The following is a 24,651-nucleotide window of genomic DNA, read 5'->3' as shown; positions in this document are numbered from 1 at the left end:
TTTTTTTTTTTTTCTTTTTATACACAAGATAAAATTTTACTCTAGCTTATTTAAGTATATATGTGTGTGAAGCTTTCTCTTGAAGACTTGAATCCCGACCTTTACCCCCCACATCCCACAAGTACTTATACTTGTGGAGTGACCATCGTGCCAAGGTGCGCGGTGGTCGGTCTTGTCGTTAACTAAGCCAAAATAAAAGAAACTAAAGGCAACAAAACGACTACTGTCGCTGCTAAAGGGGAGAGTATCTCGATATCTTTGAGAGAATAGAGAAGAAGAATGTCTACAGTGACTATACCACCGGTATTTTTTTTTTCCAATTAAATATATATGTACCTGAGATGATAGAGTTAAGCTAATCAATGACTTCTCTGTGGGACTTGAGCTTCTTGTTCGTGATAATAAGCCCATTTGCAAAACTCAAAGCGTGGTGATAAGACATGGTAACATTTTCAAGATGCGTGCAACTTTGTTATGGACAATACATGACTATCCTGGATTTGGTAACGTGTTTGGGTGGAGGACAAAGGGTTATCATTCTTGTTATACTTGCAACGATGAACCATATTCAGAAGCTTTGGAAAGTAAAATTGGATTCATTAACCATCGAGTTTATTTGCCTATGAAACATCGTTAGAGATATAAATTTAGCCATAAAGTTGTTTTGTTCTAGTGTGAATGATACAATACTCGTACCAATGGTCGAAGGAGAACGATAAGAACCGATGCACACTGCACAAGTATTGATGTTACAAGTCGGTGGTATGAAAATGACCCTTTTATACTTCCTAGTCAAGCGAGACAAGTTTTTTACCTTCAAGATACCAAATTGGGTGAACCTTGGAAAATTGTGCAATTCATCCAACATAGGGGAGTGTTTGATGTCCCGAAAGTTGAGGGTGGAGAATCTAATGATAATATAGAAGATAGTGACGCATTTCAACAAGAAGCGATTGTTGATGTTGTCTCTATCAATGTTGAGGACAATATTATTGACTATTGTATGGGTGATGTTGAAACTGAGGTTGTTCTTGAAGGTGGAACTTCAAGAGATGCTAATCAAAATGAAGAGCATGACATACCCGATGTTGATCTTGATATGGATTATGATATGTAGAGTTCATAACAATTGTCTTAAATATTGTGTGCATGTCTTAAAGTTTAATGCTTGTCTAAATAACAATTTTTTTGTACTTATCTTGAACTTGATATGAATATTGATGTGGTCATTTGTTGTATTGAGTTAGTAGTAATTATATTCAAATTTAGCACTTGTGAATTACTTGATATGGATAATGGTGTAGACTATGATATGTAGAGTTAGTAGTAATTGTTATTAAGATATTTTGTACTTATCTTGAACTTGATATGGATATTGATGTGGTCATTTGTTGTGTTGAGTTAGTAGTAATTTTGTTCAAATTTTGCACTTGTGAATTGCTTGATATGAATAATGGTGTGGACTTTGAAGTTAAGTTAGTAGCAATTATACTTGTCTTTCATGTCAATACATAGTTTCAAAAAATGCCTAAAAAGGACAAATACGCTCATAATATACCAATGTATGAGATGACAAGATTGGATAGAATGAGGCAAAACCAAGAGATAATTAATGCTTTGGGATTGAAGTACATCTCAACTTCTCTAAAAGATTCTGCTTAGTCCAATTGTGCAAAAGGGAAAAGAAGTAGAGCTAGTGTTGTGGTAGATGATGATTATGTACCACCTATTGGTGATGATGACAATGATGATGAGTCATCTAATTCTGTAATCCATAAGGTACAATAGATGTTCCATAGGGTACAATAGATGATAATAACTTTATTGTTCCATTACTTGTAATGACTTTGTTGTTCCATTATATGTATGTTTGTTAGTTACAGATGGCGCCAGGATGACTTATACGCTCGCGAGGTGAGGCATCCATCCCAGTGGTCCAATCTATAGAAACACCTCCTGAAGCAAATCCTCCCATCCAAAATTCTTCTAGTGTGGAGGCGCAGACTACTGACGCATTAACTAGCACGACTGGTAATTACATAGAATATACTTAATTACAACTGTACCCTGTTTTTACTATTGAGATTATACTTCACTTAATTTAGCTATAATGTACATGAAATGTATAATTTTTTAACATTAATAATGTTTGAATAGGATATGCTAGCAAAATACCCGTGGAGCAACACGTGGTATTGCAGTATGGGCACTTGTTGAAAAAAGTGGTAAGCTGCCAGTACGTATAGCTGCAGAGTATGATGTTCCCGTTGAGAAGAATGCGTGCAAGCTTGTCAATCAAATTGGCGTATAATTGCGAAATAATTTGTCTAGTTACAACGTGAAAAATTGAAAAAGCATTGATGCTATTACTAGAGATGTGATGCTTCAAAATGTCACGGTAAATTTACATTGATAACATCTAACCCGTCAAATTCATATAATAATATTTTTATAATACATATACACTCCATTTCACAGGATCAGTTTGAGCTAGAAGGAGATTCCAACTTGGTAACGAAAACATTAACTACAAAATGTGGAAGATTATTGAATTCCAACTTCTACAAGTTGCATAAGGCTTATAAAAAGCTCAAGCAATCTCATGGTGCTGACTATGCAAGAAGCCACCCGCAAATGAATGCCACGAAGAAGCAGTGGACTGAACTCATTGATGGGAGATGGACCAATGAAGATTGGCTGGTAAATTATTTATGTATATATTATTATTATTATCCAATTTTTACTATATTATGTTGTCAATTGATTAGATTAATACTTAGATAAAGTAAATGTATACTGTTTTATTTATGATCTAATAAATATCTTGAATATTTTTTATTAGAAAAAATCAAGAAAGAACTCTGAAAATAGGAATAAAACTTTAGGCAAACATAGATGTGGGACAAAGGCATTTGCTGTTAGGGTTGATAAGGAGGTGCGTGTTTTTTCATTTTCTAAAACCTTAGTATATTGCATGTTGTGATTAATTAAGTATATCTATCTTACACTTGAATGTTAATTAATCAGACAAATAATAATGACGATCAAGTTCCTGAATTGGCAAAAATCTTCAAAGATGTTCATTTCAATCCAAATACAAATATGTGGATACACCATAAGGATGAAGTGACATATGTATGTGTATCATTCCATCCCTATCATGTTTGTAAAGCTATAACATATGTAGTATTAATGTTGTGATTGTTTGTTTCTTTCTCTTTTTCAAATGATAGGAACATATTCTCAAAGTGCAAGTAGATTATTGTCAAGATCCTAATGCAATTCCCCTTACACAAGAGATCTCAAACTTGGTTTTTAAGAAGAAGTTTGGTATTGTAAAAGGACTTGGCATGAGACCTTCCTCTTCTCTAGTAACCACCGCCTCATCTAATTCCTCGGTGGAGTATATCCAACGGTTAGAAAATGAGATAATTGAGCTCAAAGAGGCAAGAGTTAGGGACCAAGAGGAGCGAGCTAAGGACCAAGAGGCACGAGCCAAGCAAGAAGAGGTCCAAAAGAATATTCTTAACTTTTTGAGGAGCAAGGGTTATGATGATGTTCTTACCTATGGGGGTGGTTCAACTTCAAGTTAAAACACTTTTTGGTTAGTACTTTATTTTAGCAATTGACTCAGACTACATGGTGTGATTACCATTTTTGATACATTGTTAGAAATGTTTCTTATAACTTAGTTAATGTTTCTACTTTACTGTTTTAATGTAGTGTTGTTTTTATATTTGTGCAGATTTCTTATTGGTGGCTTTTAGGGGATTTGCTTTTGGCATTACTTGAAGACATATGAGGACATCTTCTATTAGTTCTAATTATATTATGCTACCATTTTTGTATTGTTATAAAACATCTTGAGCTATTGTATGTATTGCAAACAATTATTGTATGGAATGAGTTTGAATTGGATACTTGTTTTATTTTTTACTTGTGGAATGTATGGATCTTTTTTTACAAATGTGTTGTTGAAATAAATGTGTTATTCAAATGTGAGGTTTTAATAATGTAATGACAGGTTACAGGTTAATATCAAAACCATGAAAAAAAGAAAAAAAAGAAAAAAAGTTTTAGTGACAGAATTTTTCGTCACTAAATGTAGCAAAATTTTGTAAGAAATGGTTTTAGTGACGAAATTTTTTGTCGCTATATGTGCCTGAATTTTCTTAAAAATAGTTTTAGTAACGAACTTTTTCGTCACTATACGTACTCGAACATAGTTTTAGTGACAAAATTATTTGTCACTAAATATGATTTAATAAACTAAAGTGTTTTTAGTGATGAAATATTTTCTTCACTGAATAGTGTTTTTAGTGAGGAAAACATTTAGTGACGAAACGTTTTCGTCGCTAAAAGTTTTTTTTTTCAAAATCAAATCGGACTTTTAGTGACGGGGTTTCAGTGACGAAATGAGTTTCGTCACTAAAAGTCCAATTTCGTCACTAAAGGTCCTTAGTGACAAAAAACTGGACTTTTAGTGACGAATTTTTTCGTCACTGAAAATACCTTTTGTTGTAGTGCCTATCTTTGTTTCTAAATCTTATTCACATGGTTAGTCTAGGATTTTATTTGATGTTGATTAACATGCATAGATCTAAGGTTAAATCATTATTTGGAATTGTAGATCTGCAAGAAATTTCGTGCATGAGTATATCTTTTCATATCTCTACAAACATAAATTGGAAATTCTTCTTTAATTTTCATTCGTAAAAACAGATTTGAAATTTCATGCATAAATCCATATTTTTTTCACATCTATAAAAATCAAATTTGTATTTTCATTGAAAATTTTATTTTTTCATATCTATAAAAAACCAGATTTGTATTTTTATTGAAAAATTCATTCTTACATATCTATTAAAAAAAAAAAAAAACCAAATCTGTATTTTATTGAAAACTAGCTGCAGACCCAGGCAATGTGTGAGAATATAAATATTATATAATGAGACGTAATATATAAAAAGTACCATTACTTCAAGTTTTGTCATTAAAAAAAAAAAAAAAGATTTCTACAAGTATTTTTTTTTTTTAATCTTTTTATCTCTACAAATATATCATTTTATTATTGTTTTATGTTTGATTAATATTTTTTTTAAGATGAACCATATGCTTCTAACTTCTATTGTAGTGTATTATATTTAGTTTATAAGTTTCAAATTCATTATTCAAATTTCTCGTCTCTTAAGGAATAAGGAAATTATCATAATAATCAAAACTCATTACAAAATTACAATGTTATCTTAGCCAAAATTAAAATGAAACTAAAGGAATAAATAATAGGCTTCATTCAAATTCAAATTCAAACAATTGATAGGAATATTCAAATTCCTGTTTCCAAAAAAACTAAGTATTAACCCAAACTAAAATTCAACCAAAGCTATAAAAGGGAAAGAGAAGACTTTCTGATGGATATTAAAAAAAAAAAAAAAAACCATCAACCTTAATTAGAGTTATAAGAAAGAATGAAAATTCACCGAAAGACAGTATAGAGAGAGAGAGAGTACTCATAGTTTTGTGTGGGAAAAATATGGATTGAATGGGAAAACGATATCAAATTTATACAAAATAAAATGGGTAAAAGAAGAGTCAAAATATAAAAAAGAGAAAAGAAATATAATGGTAAAGTAGTGGGAAGATAAAGAGGCAAAAAAGAAAAGGAAATGTTGGAAGAAGTGTAACAGTAGGTGTGTGAACTAATAGGAAGAGTTTTTTTTTTTTTTTTTGGGGAAAACAGGGGGAAGAAAATTTTAAATAGAGAAAAGAAAATATAAAAAATAAATGAATGACGTGGCTGTTGATATGGCTCAATAGGAGCGTAGAAACAATAAATACTACGCTTCAGCTTTTAGTAATATATAGATTTTATTTTTTCATATCTATAAAAAACCATATCGGTATTTTCATTAAAAATTTTATTTTTTTCATATTTATTAAAAAAACTTGATCTGTATTTTCATTGAAAAATTCATTCTTTCATGTCATATAAAACCAAATCTATATTTTTTCATAAAAAAATTCATTCTTTCATGACATAAAAATCGGATCTGTATTTTTATTCTAAAATTCATAACTTTCATCATAAAGATCAGATCTTAATTTTTTTAATCATGATCCACATTAAACTTTTTGTTTGCATAAAATAAGACTGCAGATCTAGGATTTTAGAACAATATTTTAACCCTAGATCTAGGAACATTATCATGGCATTTTTGTTTGCATCTCCTTAATCTCTTGCATCTCCTTAATCTTTTGTTTGCATCCCTCTTTTTTGGTAGATTGTAACTAAGAAACAAAGCCTTGTAATCTTTTTTTTTACAAGATTGTAAATTAGGAAACAAAGCTATGTATAGTTCTTTTTATCAAATTGTAATCATTCAAATTAATGAGAATTCGTATTATCCATGCATTATGTACTCTTTTATTTAAATTTCTTAATTTTTATATAATTTAAGTGGCGACTCCACAAAACCCCCAAATAGAGGGGCTGATACACTTCTTTTTGAGAGCCGGTCTCTCACAATAGGTATATACAAGATAGGTTGTAATATATATACCAAAACGTGTCTATTAAAAGGTCATAACCATTCAAATTGGATATACTAAAAGGTGTCTATTGAAAGGTCATAACCATTCATATTGAATATATATTAAAGGTGGCTATTGACCGAAAAAGTGCCAATTGAATGAAAATTTGCCTATTGACCGAAAATATGCCTATTGAATGAAAATTTGTCTATTGAAAGGTCATAATCCTTTGGGCATAAATAGTGGTTCATATTCATTTTGGTAACTACTTTTTTCCTTCTTTTAACTTTCTTAGAAACTTAAGAAATCTTGTGGGTCTTCTCTAAAATTGCTATTTGTAGAACCCAATGAACTTAGTTGTATCCTAGGGACAAATTTGTAGTAACACTTTAGCAACTCTTGTGTGGGGGCAAATATTGTTTAAGGATAGCATTCAACTGTGCCTCCAAGTCACTGTTTGTCTTCTGGATCATTTTGTTCCTTTACTCCTTGAATTTCCCAATAGGTAGAACGTAGTATGTGGGGGTTTCTTCATGGGGCTTCTTTTGCAATCTTCCTTCCTCTGTTTCCAACTCTTTCTAATTTCCCTATGCGTTTGGAGCCTACTTCAACTTCATGAGCCTACTTCAATTTCCCTAAATGGCCTTGTTTCCTTGCCATTTTCTTCTACATACCATTGCCTTTTTGCTTCTTGTCTTTGCCATGGCCCAGATGCGCTTTCTTCATCTCACAAGTTTCATTGATTATTTTATTGGGCTTGAATGGGCTTGTGACCTCTTGTGTCTCTACCTTTTTTTGTCGTTGGCCCACTATTGAATTTTAGTCCTTACATGCTTTGCCCTTTCCAACCAGTAAAGTCAAATTTTGGCACTTTCAACTGATCACGAGGCTTCCCATCCCTTGTTGAGTCTTCTTGTCCCAGCTTTTCCACTAAGCCTAAATGGCAAGACCATCTATTAAGGTTGAAGACCTAAAGTACACGTTGGAACCGACCAATTTTTCTGAATCCCTCATGTTATTTTCATTTTTTTGAACAAATTCAATAGCAATTTTGACCAATTTGTCTTACTAGAGAAATTAATTTCAAGGCCTGCCCTTCTCATTCAATGTTACTCTCACACCTGTTAAGTTGAACACACATGACATCTTTTCTTCTTCTAAGAAAGAGAGATGTGGTAGGTGATGTATGATACTGCTACATTGGAAGGACCAAGAATTCAATCTCATTATTACAATTCTTTTATTGCCAATTGGTTTTGGTTTTTCAAGAGCTAAAACCCTCTTCTAACAGACCAAGTGGGACCCAAAGGGGGTCGAGCTGGCCCAATCTTTTTTATACTTATTATATATATTATTTTTGTAGTTGGCCCCCTTTCAAAACCTTAGCCCCCCTTCAACTAACAACTATTCAATCAAAAAACTAAAAAAAAAAAAAATCAATAAAAACATTCATAACGGTAATTGTATTTTAGTCATTACATGCTTTGCCTGATGTGAACCCCGTCAAGAATAACGAGACCCAACAACGAAAGGGAATCCTAGATCGTTCTATGGACAGGTTCAAATGGGAGACCTCGACCCGTTGTTTATGACAAATAAGAACTTCGGTATAAGGAAGACGCCACAAACGATGGTGGAAACTCCGTTTGATAAGTCGAAATGAATGCCACGGGAATTCCCGATAAGTTCGAGTAGTTCTTCAAAGAATCAAAGAGAATAAACCTCACAAGTTTTATCAATAATATCTGAAAAACGTTTACAGACTTAGATGACTATTTAAGGGTTCCTTAAAACTTGACAGACAAGAAAATATATTCTAAAATAACTCCTAATTAATATCTAACCATATTAGGAATAAAGTTTGACCTAAAAAACATTAAATGCACCTAAAAACAAGGAAATAAATCACCTAAACCTAGAATAACGTTTTTTACATAGACCCAAAATATTTCATGCCAATTCTTAGCCTTGACCGGATCCTTCTAGAACTTGAATCAAGTTGACGATTTTTGTTGCCCACGTGGATCATGCTCAATGGGCCTCCACGAATTTGCTTGAGCCTATAACTTTTGGATGAGTCCGTTGAGTACATCCTTGAACTTCTTTGCTCGTGCTCTCGTAACCGGCCTAATTGGTACTTGAACGAGATCCTTCGAAGCGCTGCCTTGATAGATAAGAAAATATATTCTAAAATAACTCCTAATTGATACCTAACCATATTAGGAATAAAGTTTGACCTAAAAAACATTAAATGCACCTAAAAACAAGGAAATAAATCACCTAAACCTAGAATAACGTTTTTTACATAGACCCAAAATATTTCATGCCAATTCTTAGCCTTGACCGGATCCTTCTAGAACTTGAATCAAGTTGACAATTTTTGTTGCCCACGTGGATCATGCCCAATGGGCCTCCACGAATTTGCTTGAGCCTATAACTCTTGGATGAGTCCGTTGAGTACATCCTTGAACTTCTTTGCTCGTGCTCTCGTAACCGGCCTAATTGGTACTTGAACGAGATCCTTCGAAGTGGTGCCTTGATCTCCATCATTCCCCTCCTCTTGAAAAGGATTTCCCCTCAAATCGTCACCTACATCAAAAGGACTCAAATCAGTAACATTAAAAGTGGCACTTAGATCGTACTCACCAGGTAAATCTAGCTTGTAAGCATTGTCATTGATACGCTCGAGGGCTTGGAAGGGACCATCTCCTTTTGGGAGCAATTTAGAACATCTTTTCGCCGGGAATCTTTCTTTTCTCATATGCAGCCAAACCCAATCTCCGGGTTCAAAAACCAATTTGCAATGTCCCTTGTTGGCTTGTGTGGCATATTGCTCCGTTCATCGCTCAATGTTGAGTCTTGCTTTCTCATGAATCTGCTTCACAAAGTCAGCTTTCTTTTTGCCATCTAAATTAACATGCTCCGTCAAAGGTAAAGGAGATAAATCCAATGGAGTTAAAGGATTAAACTCATACACAATTTCAAATGGCGAAAATTTGGTAGCAGAATGAACAGCTCTATTATATGCAAACTCAACATGTGGTAAACATTCTTCCCATGTTTTGATGTTCTTTCTAATGATTGCCCTCAATAGAGTAAACAAAGTCCTATTTACTATTTCAGTTTGACCATCAGTTTGTGGATGACAAGTAGTGGAAAACAATAGCTTAGTACCTAGCTTACACCACAAAGTCTACCAAAAATAGCTCAAGAACTTAGCATCTCTATCCGAAACAATTGTCCTAGGCATGCCATGTAATCTCACAATCTCTCTAAAGAACAAATCAGCAACATGTGAAGCGTCATCCGTTTTGTGACATGGAATAAAATGTGTCATTTTAGAAAATCTGTCCACGACCACAAAAATTGAATCTCTTCCACATTTAGTCCTAGGCAATCCTAACACAAAATCCATTGAAATATCAATCCAAGGCTCACTAGGAATTGGTAAAGGAGTATACAAACCGTTGGGCTGCACTTTGGATTTAGCTTGCCTACATGTGACACATCTACCACAAATCTGTTCGACATCTCGTTTCATGTGAGGCCAATAGAAGTGTTCCTACAAAATAGCTAAAGTCTTTGCAACTCCAAAATGTCTCATTAATCCCCCACCATGTGATTCTTGCACTAATAACTCTCTCATAGAACAATTAGGCACGCATAGCTTATTTTCTCGAAATAGGAATTCATCAAGCTTAAAGAACTTACTAGAGGTGATTTTCTCACAAGCTCGATATTCCTCACAAAATTCATGGTCTTCAGCATATAATTCTTTAATGTGTTCAAAACCAAGCAATTTTGCATCAAGTGTGGAAAGTAAGGCATACCTACGAGAAAGTGCATCGGCGACTACATTCTCCTTACCTTACTTGTACCGAATGACGTATGGAAACGTCTCTATGAACTCCACCCATTGCGCATGCCTTTTGTTTAGCTTGCGTTGGCCTGTTTCAAGGACTCATGATCGGTGTGAATCACGAACTCCTTAGGCCATACGTAGTGCTGCCACGTCTCTAAAGCCCGAACCAATGCATACAACTCCTTGTCATAAGTTGGGTAGTTTAAGGCTGCCCCGCTGAGTTTCTTGCTGAAGTAAGCAATTGGTCGTCCTTCTTGCATAAGAACGGCTCCTATACCAATACCTGAAGCATCACATTCAATTTCAAACGTTTTAGAAAAGTTGGGCAAAGACAACAAAGGTGCGTTAGTCAGCTTCTCTTTGATTTATTGAAATGCCTTCTCTTGTTCTTCTCCCCACCGAAATCCAACGTTCTTCTTAATCACTTCGGTAAGCGGTGCAGCTAAGCTACTAAAGTCCTTCACGAACCGCCGGTAGAAACTAGCAAGTCCATGAAAACTACGAACATTACCTACACTTATGGGGCTCGGTCAATCTTGGATTGCACGTATCTTCTCTTCATCAACCTGTATACCTTGTGCACTAACAACAAATCCCAAAAATACAAGCTTATCGGTGAAAAAAGTGCATTTCTTTAAATTAGCAAACAACCTTTCTTTCCTTAGCACATCTAAAACGGATTTCAAATGTACTACATGATCGTCTATGTTTTTGCTAGAAATGAGTATATCATCAAAATAGACAACAACAAATCTGCCTTTAAATGCACACAAAACATGGTTCATAAGTCTCATAAAGGTGCTTGGAGCATTAGTCAAACCAAAAGGCATAATTAACCATTCATACAAACCATATTTTGTTTTAAAGGCGGTTTTCCATTCATCTCCTTCTTTTATCCTAATTTGATGATAACCACTTTTTAAATCAATCTTAGAAAATATGCAAGAACCATGCAGCTTATCTAACATATCATCTAAGCGTGGGATAGGATGACGATACTTTACCGTTATGTTGTTGATGGCTCGGCAATTAACGCACATTCTCCATGTCCCATCCTTCTTAGGTACAAGTAAGACCGGGACTGCACATAGGCTCATGCTCTCCCTCACGTGCCCTTTCTCCAACAATTCACTTACCTGCCATTGAAGCTCCTTTGTCTCCTCGGGATTGCTCCTATAAGCTGGTTAGTTTGGAATGGTTGCACCAGGAACAAAATCAATTTGATGTTCAATCCCTCGGATTGGAGGTAACCCACATGGTGTTTCCTCGGGGAAGACATCCTCGTACTCCTGCAAAAGAGAAACAATAGAACTAGGCAAAGCAAGGTCAAGTTCATCAGTGTTTAAAAGTGCCTCTTTGTACAAAAGTACAATCATCGGCTTATTTGAAAACATTGCTCGCTTGATCTCACTCACTTTTGCATAGAAATTCTTTTGTTTTCTCTCTGATTTTCTCTCAAGGGCCGAACTTTGATTTTCTTTTTCTCCCTCATTTTTCTCAGCCTCTCTCTGATTTTCACTCTTTTTCTTTTGCTCACTCTCTTTCTTTTGATCACTCTCCTTTTGTAATCTTACTTGACCCTCGTATACTTGCTGCGGTATCAATGGTACAAGAGTGATTGATCATTGATTAAGTACAAAAGAGTACTTGTTCGTAAAGCCATCATGCTTCACTTACCTATTGAACTGCCATGGATGCCCTAGCAATAAGTGTCCCGCTTGCATTGGTACTACATCACATAACACTTCATTTTCGTATTTACCTATTCGAAATGCAACTAACACTTGCTTGTTCACCCTGATTTCACCACTATCATTTAGCCATTGCAACTTGTACGGTCTAGGGTGCTTTACCATGGGCAATCCCAATTTCTCCACCATAATTGTGCTTGCAACATTAGTACAACTACCACCATCAATATTCACACTACATACCTTGTCTTTAACGTAGCACCTAGTGTGAAAGATGTTCTCCCACTGTATTTCATCAACTCCTTTTGCTTGCAAGCTCAATGCTCTCCTCGCCACTAATGTCAATGCGCCAGGGGCTAAATACTCCTCCTCAGAAACATCCTCTAATGGCGGCATGTCATTGATGTCGGAATCTTCATCATCGGTCACAATTTCACCATTGGCTTGCAACACCATGACTTGCTTGTTTGGACAATGACTTGCTATATGGCCCCTGCCTTGACATCTAAAACATTTAATATCACGATTCTTAGAGGTAGAGGCTTCGGTTTTACCTTGAGGAACGTGGCGGGTGGTCGTGGACTTGGGCTCAAGTTTGGGCGTTTGTGACTTGTCCAGCGGCTTAGCATGACTCAATTTCCCAGAGGTAGAACTAGAGTTATGGCCTGCATGTGTCCCATTCCCTCTCTTGAGTTGTTGTTCCACTTTGATAGCCATATGTACCATATATTCCAATTTCACATAATGCTGCATCTCTACCTTATCATGGATCTCCCGGTTTAAGCCGAGCAAAAATCTAGCCATTGTAGCCTCCCGATCCTTCTCTACATTAGCGCGGATCATAGCAATCTCCATCTCCTTGTAGTAGTCTTCTACGCTTCGACTCCCTTGTTTAAGACCTTGTAGCTTTTTGTACAACTCTCGGTAGTAGTAACTTGGAACGAATTGCTTTCTCATCACTACTTTCATCTCCTCCCATGTGTCTATTAGGTGTTCTCTATTCCGCATCCTGTTTATCACAAGCTGATCCCACCAAGTAATAGCATATTCAGAAAATTCAATCACTGCTAATTTTACCTTCTTTGTCTCGAAGTAATTGTGGCAATCGAACACGAACTCCATCTTCTTCTCCCACTCAAGATATGCCTCAGGATCAAACCTACCTTGAAAGGATGGAATCTTCATCTTAATACCACCCAAGTTGTTATCTTCGCGATTCCCAGCTTCTCTAAATCTTCCTCCAGCTCTCCTATTGCTAACAATGGAATCCAGATCTTCTTCTTCATCAAAACCAGACCCATAATGCTCTTCATCCTCCTCCCTTGGTGGAACTCTTTCCCTTCTACGTAAATTACAACCGTTTTGTGGTTGCTCCTCACGTCTATTCTCCATTTGATCTATCCGTTCGTGAACCTGTGTCATCTCCATCTTCATCACACGCCTCATCTCACTCATCATGGCCTCCAAAAATGCTTTCAGATCAGCCAATTTTGTATCATCTTCGGCAATGCTCTTACCACTATCATGAGACATGATTGCTGCAAAACAAAGGTTAAAAGAAAAAAAAAAAAAAAAAAAAAAAAGGAACCTCACAAATCACTCCCTTATGTGTTTACACTCAAGAATGTGGATCACTCTCCACTCGTGTTTCACTTAAAATAATATGGCTTTTACCCTCTGATGTTCTCACCATTCTTGCCTTTTTCCACTCGATAATTCTCTTTCAGTTCTTTTGAAACTAAACAAACAACTCAAAATTTCCAGCAACAATTCACCAAGAACTAATCAAGGAATCTCAAATTTGAACATAAGGAATATGGAAATTTTCAGATTAGAATTATAAGGAATATGGCAGTTTTGGAATTTTGGAAGCACAGAATAGTGAAAACTTTTTTTTTTTTTTTTTTTTTTGTTCAGACTCCTTTTTGTCTTCTTCTTCGAGTCTCTCTTTCTTTTTTTTTCTTCTTTTTTTATTTAATGATCAGCAACTAGCTTTTGAGAATAATGAAATAAGATTTTGAAATAACTAAGAGATGTGAGACAAGACCAATAGTTTAGACATCAACAAGACAAACAAAGATTGAACAGATAGGGTAAAGGAAATTCGGTTAAGAAGAGATAAATATGTTAAAGGATAGGCAAACCTAAACTAGAAACCTTGCTTTGATACCAAATGATGTGAACCCTGTCAAGAATAATGAGACCCAACAACGAAAGGGAAACCTAGATCGTTCTATGGACAGGTTCAAATGGGAGACCTGGACCCGTTGTTTATGACAAACAAGAACCTCGGTATAAGGAAGATGCCACAAACGGTGGTGGAAACTCCGTTTGATAAGTCGAAATGAACGCCACGGGAATTCCCGATAAGTTCGAGTAGTTCTTCAAAGAACCAAAGAGAATAAACCTCACAAGTTTTATCAATAATATCTGAAAAATGTTTACAGACTTAGATGACTATTTAAGGGCTCCTTATAATTTGACAGACAAGAAAATATATTCTAAAATAACTCTTAATTGATACCTAACCATATTAGGAATAAAGTTTGACCTAAAAAACATTAAATGCACTTAAAAACAAGGAAATAAATCACCTAAACCTAGAATAACGTTTTTTACATAGACCCAAAATATTTCGTGCCAATTCTTAGCCTTCACCGGATCCTTCTAGAACTTGAATCAAGTTGACGATTTTTTGTTGCCCACGTGGATCATGCTCAATGGGCCTCCATGAATTTGCTTGAGCCCATAACTCTTGGATGAGTCCGTTGAGTACATCCTTGAACTTCTTTGGCTCGTGCTCTCGTAACCGGCCCAATTGGTACTTGAACGAGATCCTTCGAAGCGGTGCCTTGATCTCCATCATTGCCCTTTCCAGCTTGTAAAGCCAAATTTTGGCGCTTTCAACTGATCACGAGGCTTCCCGTCCCTTGTTGAGTCTTCTTGTCCCAACTTTTCCACTAAGCCTAAATGGCAAAGACCATCTTTTAAGATTGAAGACTTGAAGCACACGTTGGAACCGACCAGTTTTTCAGAATCCCTCATGTTATTTTCATTTTTGTGAACAAATTCAATGGCAATTTTGACCAATTTGTCTTACTAGAGATATTAATTCCAAGGCCTGCCTTCTCATTCAATGTTACACTTACACCTATTAAGTTGAACACACATGACACCTCTTCCTCTTCTAAGAAAGAAAGATGTGGTAGATGATGTGTGGTATTGTTACATTGGAAGGACCAAGAATTCAATCTCATTATAACAATCCTTTTATTGCCAATTGGTTTTGGTTTTTCTATACTAAAACCCTCTTCTAAGGGACCCAGGTGAGGCCCAAAGGGGCCGAACTGGCCCAATTTTTTTATACTTATTATTATATTATTTTTGTAGTGGGCCCCCTTTCAAAACCTTAGCCCGCCTCCAACTATTAACTATTCAATCAAAAAACTTAACAAAATCAATAAAAACATTCACAATGGTAATTGTATTTTAGTCATTACATGCTTTGCCCTTTCCAACTAGCAAAGTCAAATTTCAGCGCTTTCAACTGATCACATGGTATCCCATCCCTTGTTGAGTCTTCTTGTCCCAGCTTTTCTACTAAGCCTAAATGGCAAGACCATCTATTAAGGTTGAAGACTTGAAGTACATGTTGGAACTGACCAATTTTTTTGAATCCCTCATGTTATTTTCATTTTTGTGAACAAATTCGGTAGCAATTTTGACCAATTTGTCTTACTAGAGAAATTAATTTCAAGGCCTGCCCTTCTCATTCAATGTTACATTCACACCTGTTAAGTTGAACACACATGACACCTCTTCCTCTTCTAAGAAAGAGAGAGGTAGTAGATGATGTATGATACTGTTACATTGGAAGGACCAAGAATTCAATCTCATTATTACAACTCTTTTATTGTCAATTGGTTTTGGTTCTTCTAGAGCTAAAACCCTCTTCTAACGGACCCAGGTGGGGCTCAAAAGGGCCCAGGCTGGCCCAATTTTTTTTTTTATACTTATTATATATATTATTTTTGTAGTGGGTCCCCTTTCAAAACCTTAGCCCCCCTCCAACTAATAACTATTCAATCAAAAAACTTAACAAAATCAATAAAAACAGTTACAATGGTAATTGTATTTTAGTCATTACATGCTTTGCCCTTTACAACCATTTTAGTCAAATTTTGGTGCTTTCAACTGCTCACGTGGTTTCCCATCCCTTGTTAAGTCTTCTTGTCCCAACTTTTCCACTAAGCCTAAATGGCAAGACCATCTATTAAGGTTGAAGACTTCAAGTGCATGTTGGAACCGACCAATTTTTTTGAATCCCTCATGTTATTTTCATTTTTGTGAACAAATTCAATTGCAATTTTGACCAATTTGTCTTGCTAGAGAAATTAATCTCAAGGCCTGCCCTTCTCATTCAATGTTACACTCACACCTGTTAAGTTGAACACACATGACACCTCTTCTTCTTCTAAGAAAGAGAGATGTGGTAGATGATGTATGATACTGTTATATTGGAAGGACCAAGAATTCAATCTCATTATAACAATTCTTTTATTGCCAATTGGTTTTGATTCTTCTAGAGCTAAAACCCTCTTCTAGGGGACCCAGGTGGGGCCCAATGGGGCCGGGCTGGCCCAATTTTTTTTATACTTATTATATAAATATATATATATATATATGTATATAAATTTATATATATATATATATTATTTTTGTAGTTAGCCCCCTTCAAAACCTTAGCCCCCCTCCAACTAACAATTATTCAATCAAAAAACTTAACTCAAAAAAAAAAAAAATTCACAATGGTAATTGTATTTTAGCAAAAAAATTATTTTACCACTAAAGAACCAAAAAAATCATGTGTTATTGGAGAAGCTAAAGTTAAATTTTTTGTAATTACAATAAACTGGCATAAATACTAGTTGACTGTAGCAAGTTGTTAAAAATAAAATACAATATTTTATTAAGATTATCTCTCTCTTCCTTTATTATTTTAATGAGTTATTTATATTATTTTAAATGATGTGGTAAAAAAAATAGAACGTTTGATGTTGGGTGAATTATAAAATGAGGTGGTAAAATAAATAAATTAGCTTTTGGTAGTGCTAAAAGCTAAATTTTTTAAAATAAAATAAAATAACATTATTTTGTTTTTTTTTTTTTTCTTTGTTGGCAGATGATTGTATCTTAATGTATTAAGAAACAACGATTTTGTGTATTTATAATTTGCTAATACTATATGAATACCTATTTGGGATTTTTTTTTAAAAAAAATTTATTTATACTCCAGCCCTCTCTAACTTGAAATCTTGAGTCCCTCCCTGACTATTCTTGCATGTTTAGATCTCCAAGTGTGAATTCATTATAATCTAAGAAACAAGTAAAGTAGACTAATAAGAGTGTTTTTTCTGCATAGTTCATCACTTCCACTTCAACTTTCTTATCTTTCTTTTATTAGTATATGAATTGCTTTTCAATGATTCTTTGCCTCGGCTTACTTCAGAAATTTCTTTTCAACTTCTTCTTTCTTTTTTATTTTTTTATTTTTTTCAACTTCTTCTTTCTTTTATGTTATCCAATTCAATTCCCACTAATATCATTTTAGTATTTTACTCTCCAAAAGAAAATGATTGAAACTCATTAAAAATAAAAATAAGTCTAGTTAATGGATGCCCTTAGGGCATTTGTGAAGTTTTACAATAAAAATTAATCAATGTCATAAAATGAAAGTAAAGACTAAATTATACTTAAATCATTTAATTTTAGGATATTTTCATTTTGATATTTTATGTTTAATTTTTTTATTAATGTTTGAAACTGTTTTCAAAATAGTCTTTTCGTCAAACCCCATAAATTTTGCTCCATCAAATCATTCATGTGACTACATAAGGGTGCAAAGAAAGAAGAAAAGAAGCTACTACTATATTTTCACATTTGACTCTCTTAGTCTTCTTGGCCTCACATTCATTTCCTTCACTCTGTCATTCCCATTCTCTCTCAAACCCATTGAGAAATATCTCTTCTTTATAATTTTTCATTCTCTTTGCTTTCTTAAACTCTTGAAGCATTTTCAATTTTGTCACCTCTTTCTTTCTCCACTTCCTTTTAGATCTTATCAACCCTCTATACATCCAAATCACAATGGCTCTTCTGACCAACAAACAAGCCTTCTCTTCCTCTTTCACCCAACGATGCAAATATGACGTGTTCTTGAGTTTTAGAGGAGACAATACCCGAAACGGTTTTACTAGCAATTTGAACGGTATTTTGCGTCATAATGGTATTAACACCTTCATGGATGATGAACTTTAAAGTGGAAAGAAAATTTCCACTGAACTTCTTGAAGCTATTGAAAGTTCAAAGATTTCGATAATTGTCTTCTCTAAAAACTATGCAACTTCCACTTGGTGCTTGAATGAACTTGTCAAAATTCTTGAGTGTAAGAAGAATGGCCAAATAGTGCTTCCAGTTTTTTACAAGGTGGATCCATCAGAAGTACGTAGCCAAAGTGGAAAGTTTGGAGAAGCGCTAGAAAAACATGAACAATTCAAGGATAACATTAACAAGGTGCAAAGATGTAAGGCAGCTCTAAATGAAGCTGGCAATCTATCTGGTTGGCATTACAAAAATGAGTATGTATCTAATTGCTACTTTGTTATCACCACAAAATTTTACTGTTAAAAAACAACTCCCAGAAGCCTTTTTTTTTTTTTAAATGAACCAACTCCCAGAAGCTTTATTGTTTGTTTGTTTGTGTATTTTTTTTAAAATTTAATTATTAAAAAAATTATATTTTGATCATATCTTTCATTACTAAGCTAGTTATGCTACAATGGTCAATGATAGAAAGAGAAGAATATATGATCCTTATTCTTATCAATTAATCAAAAGCTTCTCTCATGTAAATTTTCAAAAATTTCCCTGAGTTTCTTAATAAATTCATTAAGAGCATTCACATCCAGATTTGTAAAAATATACTTATTTTACACTTTAAAATACTACTTTATCTATTTTTCCTACTCATTTAACAATACACTCAACATCTTAGTTCTTATTTTTTCATACAACCTAATAAAATAATTAAAATAAATATAAAATAGAGAGAGAGAGAGAGAGAGAGAGAAGTGAATAAAAAATTATATAGCCATACTTTAGTAGTTGGTATATTTACCAACTCATTGTAGCATGGATGTAAAAAAATTTAGATATACACACTCGGATAAAGTGGGTTTTTTTTATATTTTGAGGATGTAAAATAACAATTTGGGGGTTTTACACCCCCCAATGCTAATGCTCGATATTCAAGTTTGTTTTTTTTTCCAAAGAAGATTTTCCATGTGTCAATGTGCTAAAAGCCTAATATTGATTTCTTAGTTGAACCAAAAAAAAAGAAATAGTATTCATATTGAGAGTTTAGATCTTTGTAATACATGCCATTTTAATTAATTAACAAAATTTCAGATGTAAAGCTAAACATTTTGAATATATTCAATTTAGGATCATATTTCTATTTTCTAACATTTTTTTTTTTTTAATGTTTTATGATTGGCAGCAGCCCTCAATTTAGGTTTATCCAAGAAATTTTTGAAAAGATCTTAAGTGCTAAATTAAATTGTACACAAGTATTTGTTGTTAAATACCCAATTGAAATAGACTCTCGCATAGCAGAAATAAGTTGGCGTTTAGATATTGAGTCAAATGATGTTCGCATGTTAGTGATCCATGGTCTTCCTGGAATAGGTAAGACAACAATTGCAAAAGCTATTTTTAACTTAATTGCTTATCGTTTTGAAGGTAGTAGCTTTCTAGAGGATGTTAGAGAAAACTCAAAAACAAATGATGGCATACTCCAACTACAAGAGGCTCTTTATTCTGAGATCTTTGGGGGTAGAAATTTGAAAGTGCATGGTGTGTCTAAAAGAATCAATATGATCATGGAAAACCTTCACCACAAAAGAATTCTTTTAATTCTTGATGATGTGAAGAAATTAGTCCAAGTAGAAAATTTGCTTGGAAATTGTTGGTTTGCTTCTGGAAGTAGAATAATTATCACAACAAGAGAGGAAAAGTTGCTATCTACTCTTTGAGAAGATTGTCCTTTAACTTACTATAGCTATAAGGTTAAGGAATCAGATGAACATGAGTCTTGTGAACTCTTCTGTCATCATGCATTCAAAAGAAACAAGCCCACGGAAGATTATTTTGAGCTCATAGATCAATTTATACATTATGCTAAAGGACTTCCATTAGTTCTAAAAGTAATAGGTGCTGATTTAGACCCCGTTTGTTTCCACTTTTTGAGCCCAAAAAGGGCTTTTTGAAAAAAGCTAAACCAAAATATGCATTTGGTAAGCCCAAAACGCAAATTTTTTATAAAAGTTGCGTTTTAAGCATTGAGAAAAAATTAAGGGGAAACGCGGAAGGGCTTATGGACCCCGGAGGGTCCATAAATGAAAACGCGCTATGTGCGTTTTGTATTATTACCGTTGCAATATTGAAAATACCGAAATACCCATCACTTAGTTCTCTCACGCCCCTCATCTCTCATCTCTGCTCTCCCTTTGCAGTTTGCACGACGCCTCCATCTCTTCTCTCTGCCTTGCTCTGCCCTCTCCGTAAGTCTCTCTACTCTGTCTTTTTTCTTCGTCTTCCTTTTCTTCTTCCTCTTCGTCTTCCTCTGCTTCTTCACCGGTCTACCCCTACAATCAACAAAACCCATTTCAACCTTTGATATTCCGAACACAGAATCAACAAAACCAAACAAAAAATAACTCAAAATCAACACAAAAACAACTTAAAATCAACTCAAATCCCATTGGAAAACCCATCCCAAACCCAACTCAAAATCAACCCAAAATCCATAGAAAAAAAAAACCCAAAATCCCAAAATCCTTATGTTTCAATCATCTTCATCTTCATCTTCATCATCATCATCATCTTCTTCTCTGGAGTGTGAAAAAAAAAGAATAAAGAAGGAAAGACAAAATAATGAAATAAAGAAAAAGGATGAAAAAAGAGATGCAGAGATGCAGAGACTTCTTCATCATCATCATCATCATCTTCATCTTCTTCATCATCATCATTAGCTTTCGAAGTGTCAAAAAAAAAAAAAAAGAGATGCAGAGACCTTGAGCCGGCTTGAGGGATGAGAGAGGGGTTTGAACAAAGTGGAACATTCTGGAGTGGAGTGGAGTGTGAAGTGGAAGGGAAAAATAAGGAAATAAAGAAAAAAAAAAAGTAGGGGCACGTGTGTGGAGGAAGTGGCAATGAAAGAAAGGAAAAAAGAAAATAAAGAAAAAAATGAAGGGTATGTGTGTGGAGGAGAAAAAAAGAGGGAAAAAAAGAAGAAGAAAATATGGATAAAAAAATAAAATAAAATAAAATAAGGGAAACATAAAATAAAGAATAAGAAATTAAAATTGAGAAATACTGTTACAATATTTTCACAATAAATCTTAAGTGGTATGTTATTATTAGTTAATATTGGTGAGAAAAAAATAATTTGTTTAGAAATTGAAAAAAATAATTATAATAGTACGTTCAAATTAAAATCAGTATAAATTATCACAATAAATCTTAAGTGGTAGGTTATTATTAGATAATATTGGTGAGAAAAAAATAATTTCACAATATTGATTTAAGTATGAAATAAACTCTCTTCTATACATTGTCCTTTTTGGTAATTTATCTTTCAAACTGCCACTTTTATAAGTGTTAGCCAAACACTCAGTTTTTTCAAAAAGCACTTTTTAACAGCTTTTACTAAACACTCAGCTTTTTGAAAAAACACTTTTTCATTATGCACTTTTTGAAAACTTCACTTTTTCATTATGCACTTTTTCAAAAAGCTGAACCAAACTCACCATATATGAGAGAAATTTACATTGTTGGAAAAGTACATTAGATAAGTACCAAAAAATTCCTAATGAATATATTCAAGAAATACTCAAAATAAGTTATGATGGATTGGACCAAACTCAACAACATATTTTCCTTGATATTGCATGCTTCCTCAAAGGATTCTACAAGAATGTTGTTGTAGATATATTACAAAGTGGAAGTTTTTATGACCCATATTATGATATTGAAAAACTTATTGATAAATCTCTCATGGTTGTTGCTAAAGATAACAAATTATCGATGCATAACTTAATACAGCAAATGGGTTTGGAAATTGCTCGACAAGAATCAAAAGTGTCAAAGAAACAAAGAAGGATATTGTGTTATGTGGATGCTCCTATAGTACTAAATGGAGATACGGTATAAGTCCTCTTGATTTACCTTTCCCCTTTTCTCACAATGCATATGTAGTTAATTTTTTTCTCATTTTGTTGGATTTTATCATTTAATGTTGAAGAAAATACTAGTTTATCAACATTGATTTTGCTTAAAATAATTATAAATTCTATTGTGCAATGTGAATCACGTGATTCTTTTTCCAATTAAGGATTGGATGAAATTCAATGCATGGCATTGTGCTTACCACAACCAAGAAATGTGCAATTGAATCTTGGAAAGATGCAAAGTCTCCAATATTTGAAAATTCATAATGTAATTTGTGAAGAACTTAAGTCTCTTCCCAATGAGTTAATTTACTTGGTTGGATTGAGTTTCCTTTATCTTCCTTGCCATCCACCTTTGAACCTAAAAAACTTGTTGCACTCAACATTAAATGGCGCCACATCAAATTGGACGAGCATTTTGAGGTATGATCATTGATATTTTTAAATTCTTATTAGGCTTTAGTTAACAAGTACCCTTTAGGAACAAGTTGTTGTACACTTTTTTTTGTTGCTAAAACCAGAGCATGCATTTAATACTATACTAAATATTATTTCTATATATTTTTCAATAAATAAGATCATATTGTGCACAAATAAAATGTACACATAACCATTATGAATTTGTGGATGCAAATTAATGAACTATTGACAAATCTATTTACTTTTTAAAAATGAATAGTGTTGTGGATACTACAAGTTTTACTATATTGAGCGTACAATTTAGTGTGTCACCAATCATAAAGAGACAATTCAAATATTTATTTATGAGATTTTGAAGCCCACCAATCACATTTATTGTAACTTCATTTTGTAAACTTTATGTAATAAAACTTGTAGTACATTTAACATTTTTCCTTTAAAAAATGTGTACTATAATTTTATGTTGTTAGCCTTATCATTTTAAAGTTTTTTTTTCCTTTTACTAATAAATTTCAAAAAAAATTCCTTCTTCTACAAAGGGGTCGGTTCGAAACATTGAAATATATGGATTTCTCATATTGTAAAAATATTACAAAAGTGCCTGACTTATCAATGATTGCCCCAAACATAAAGAGTTTGAGCATTTATGAATGCAGAAATTTAGTTGAGGTTCATCAATCCGTTGGACTTCTTGAAGAGCTTGAATACTTGAATCTCTTTGATTGCCAAAATCTTAGAATTTTACCAACAAACCTCAAGTTGAAATCTCTCAAAAGGTTTTATCTATTTTGCTGTGAAAGTCTTGAGGACGGGACGAAAAGATTAGCATTGCCTTCATCAATAGGAAATCTCATTGACCTTCGTATGTTACACGTAAGTTTTAAAAATGTGAAAGATGTTCCAAGTAGCATCTTGAATTTACAAAATCTTAAGGAGCTCTATATATTTGATTGTGAAGATTTTCCAAAAGCCATGGATACTTTTGGTTGCTTCCCCAAATTAGAATGTTTTGGTTTCTATTACAGCAACATTACTACCCTTCCTAAAATTGCTAACAGATATCCGAAATTGAAGATGCTTGTGGTTCACAACTGCTGGAACCTTCGAGAAATTCCAAGGCTTCCACTATGTATACAAGCTGTATTTGCAATAGGGTGCTGTTCGTTGGATTCAAAATCCAGAAGTAGATTATTGAATCAGGTCTCTCTCAAAGTTATAGAAAGAATCAAGTTTTGTTGACTTTCCTAACTATAATATATTATATTACTAAATTGGAAAAACTGAAGCTTCTTAATTTTGTTAATTGCAAGCAGTTTGGAGAAAGTGTAGGGCTTCCACAAAATTTCTTATGTGAAAGGGGAATACTACATCAAGATTCTGATTCTGAAACAAACTTTGAATTAGAATCAGAAATTGCATTTGAAACGGGATCTGCATCTGAAGCAAACTTTGATCCTGAAACAGACAATGAATCTGTGTCAGAATTTAAACTCAATGAAGCTACATCTAAAATGGACTCGACATCTGAACTTGATGATGATGGTGATGATAAATATAATAAATATGAATATAACCTTGCACTTCCAGGAACTAAGATTCCAAGGTTGTTTAACCATCAAAATGATGGAAGTTCCATATCATTCTCAATTGGTCGGAAACCTCCAACATTTGCTTTCTGTGTTGCTATAAAGATAGAACTGAAGGTTCGTGTGCCATATGAAATTGGGACTTGTATTTGTTCCATCTACATTTACATCAATGGTCTTAAAAGAAGGATTTTGTCTATGAAATTATTATTAGATCAATCATCATTTATTTGGTTCCACTATAGAAGAGATAGCTCTTTGGAAGACATAAT

General features: G+C 33.8%; 1 protein-coding gene and 1 pseudogene across 1 annotated transcript; one reads left to right on the top strand and one right to left on the bottom strand.

Moving 5' to 3' along the window:
• The first annotated feature begins 2,625 nt into the window (after positions 1 to 2,625).
• On the top strand, positions 2,626 to 3,767 carry LOC115963185. The gene is made up of 3 exons (XM_031082107.1): positions 2,626 to 2,700; positions 3,234 to 3,604; positions 3,746 to 3,767. The coding sequence occupies exons 1-2, from the start codon at positions 2,635 to 2,637 to the stop codon at positions 3,591 to 3,593; spliced, it is 426 nt and encodes a 141-aa protein (XP_030937967.1). The 5' UTR covers positions 2,626 to 2,634; the 3' UTR covers positions 3,594 to 3,604; positions 3,746 to 3,767.
• A 5,195-nt stretch (positions 3,768 to 8,962) lies between these two features.
• Positions 8,963 to 13,617, bottom strand: LOC115964578 (annotated as a pseudogene).
• Between the last annotated feature and the right edge of the window lie 11,034 nt (positions 13,618 to 24,651).

The sequence above is a fragment of the Quercus lobata genome, chromosome 10 (assembly GCF_001633185.2).
Source record: "Quercus lobata isolate SW786 chromosome 10, ValleyOak3.0 Primary Assembly, whole genome shotgun sequence".
Classification (NCBI taxonomy): domain Eukaryota; kingdom Viridiplantae; phylum Streptophyta; class Magnoliopsida; order Fagales; family Fagaceae; genus Quercus; species Quercus lobata.
The sequence above is the reverse complement of the archived record's forward strand: the minus strand, read 5'-3'. Positions and strand labels throughout refer to the sequence as shown.

Bases quoted from the DNA above. Each gene is read 5' to 3' on its own strand.
- LOC115963185 (XM_031082107.1), top strand. From the start codon at position 2,635: ATGAATGCCACGAAGAAGCAGTGGACTGAACTCATTGATGGGAGATGG. The intron at 2,701-3,233 runs GTAAATTATTTA...TTCAAATGATAG, and splicing joins GGACCAATGAAGATTGGCTG to GAACATATTCTCAAAGTGCA.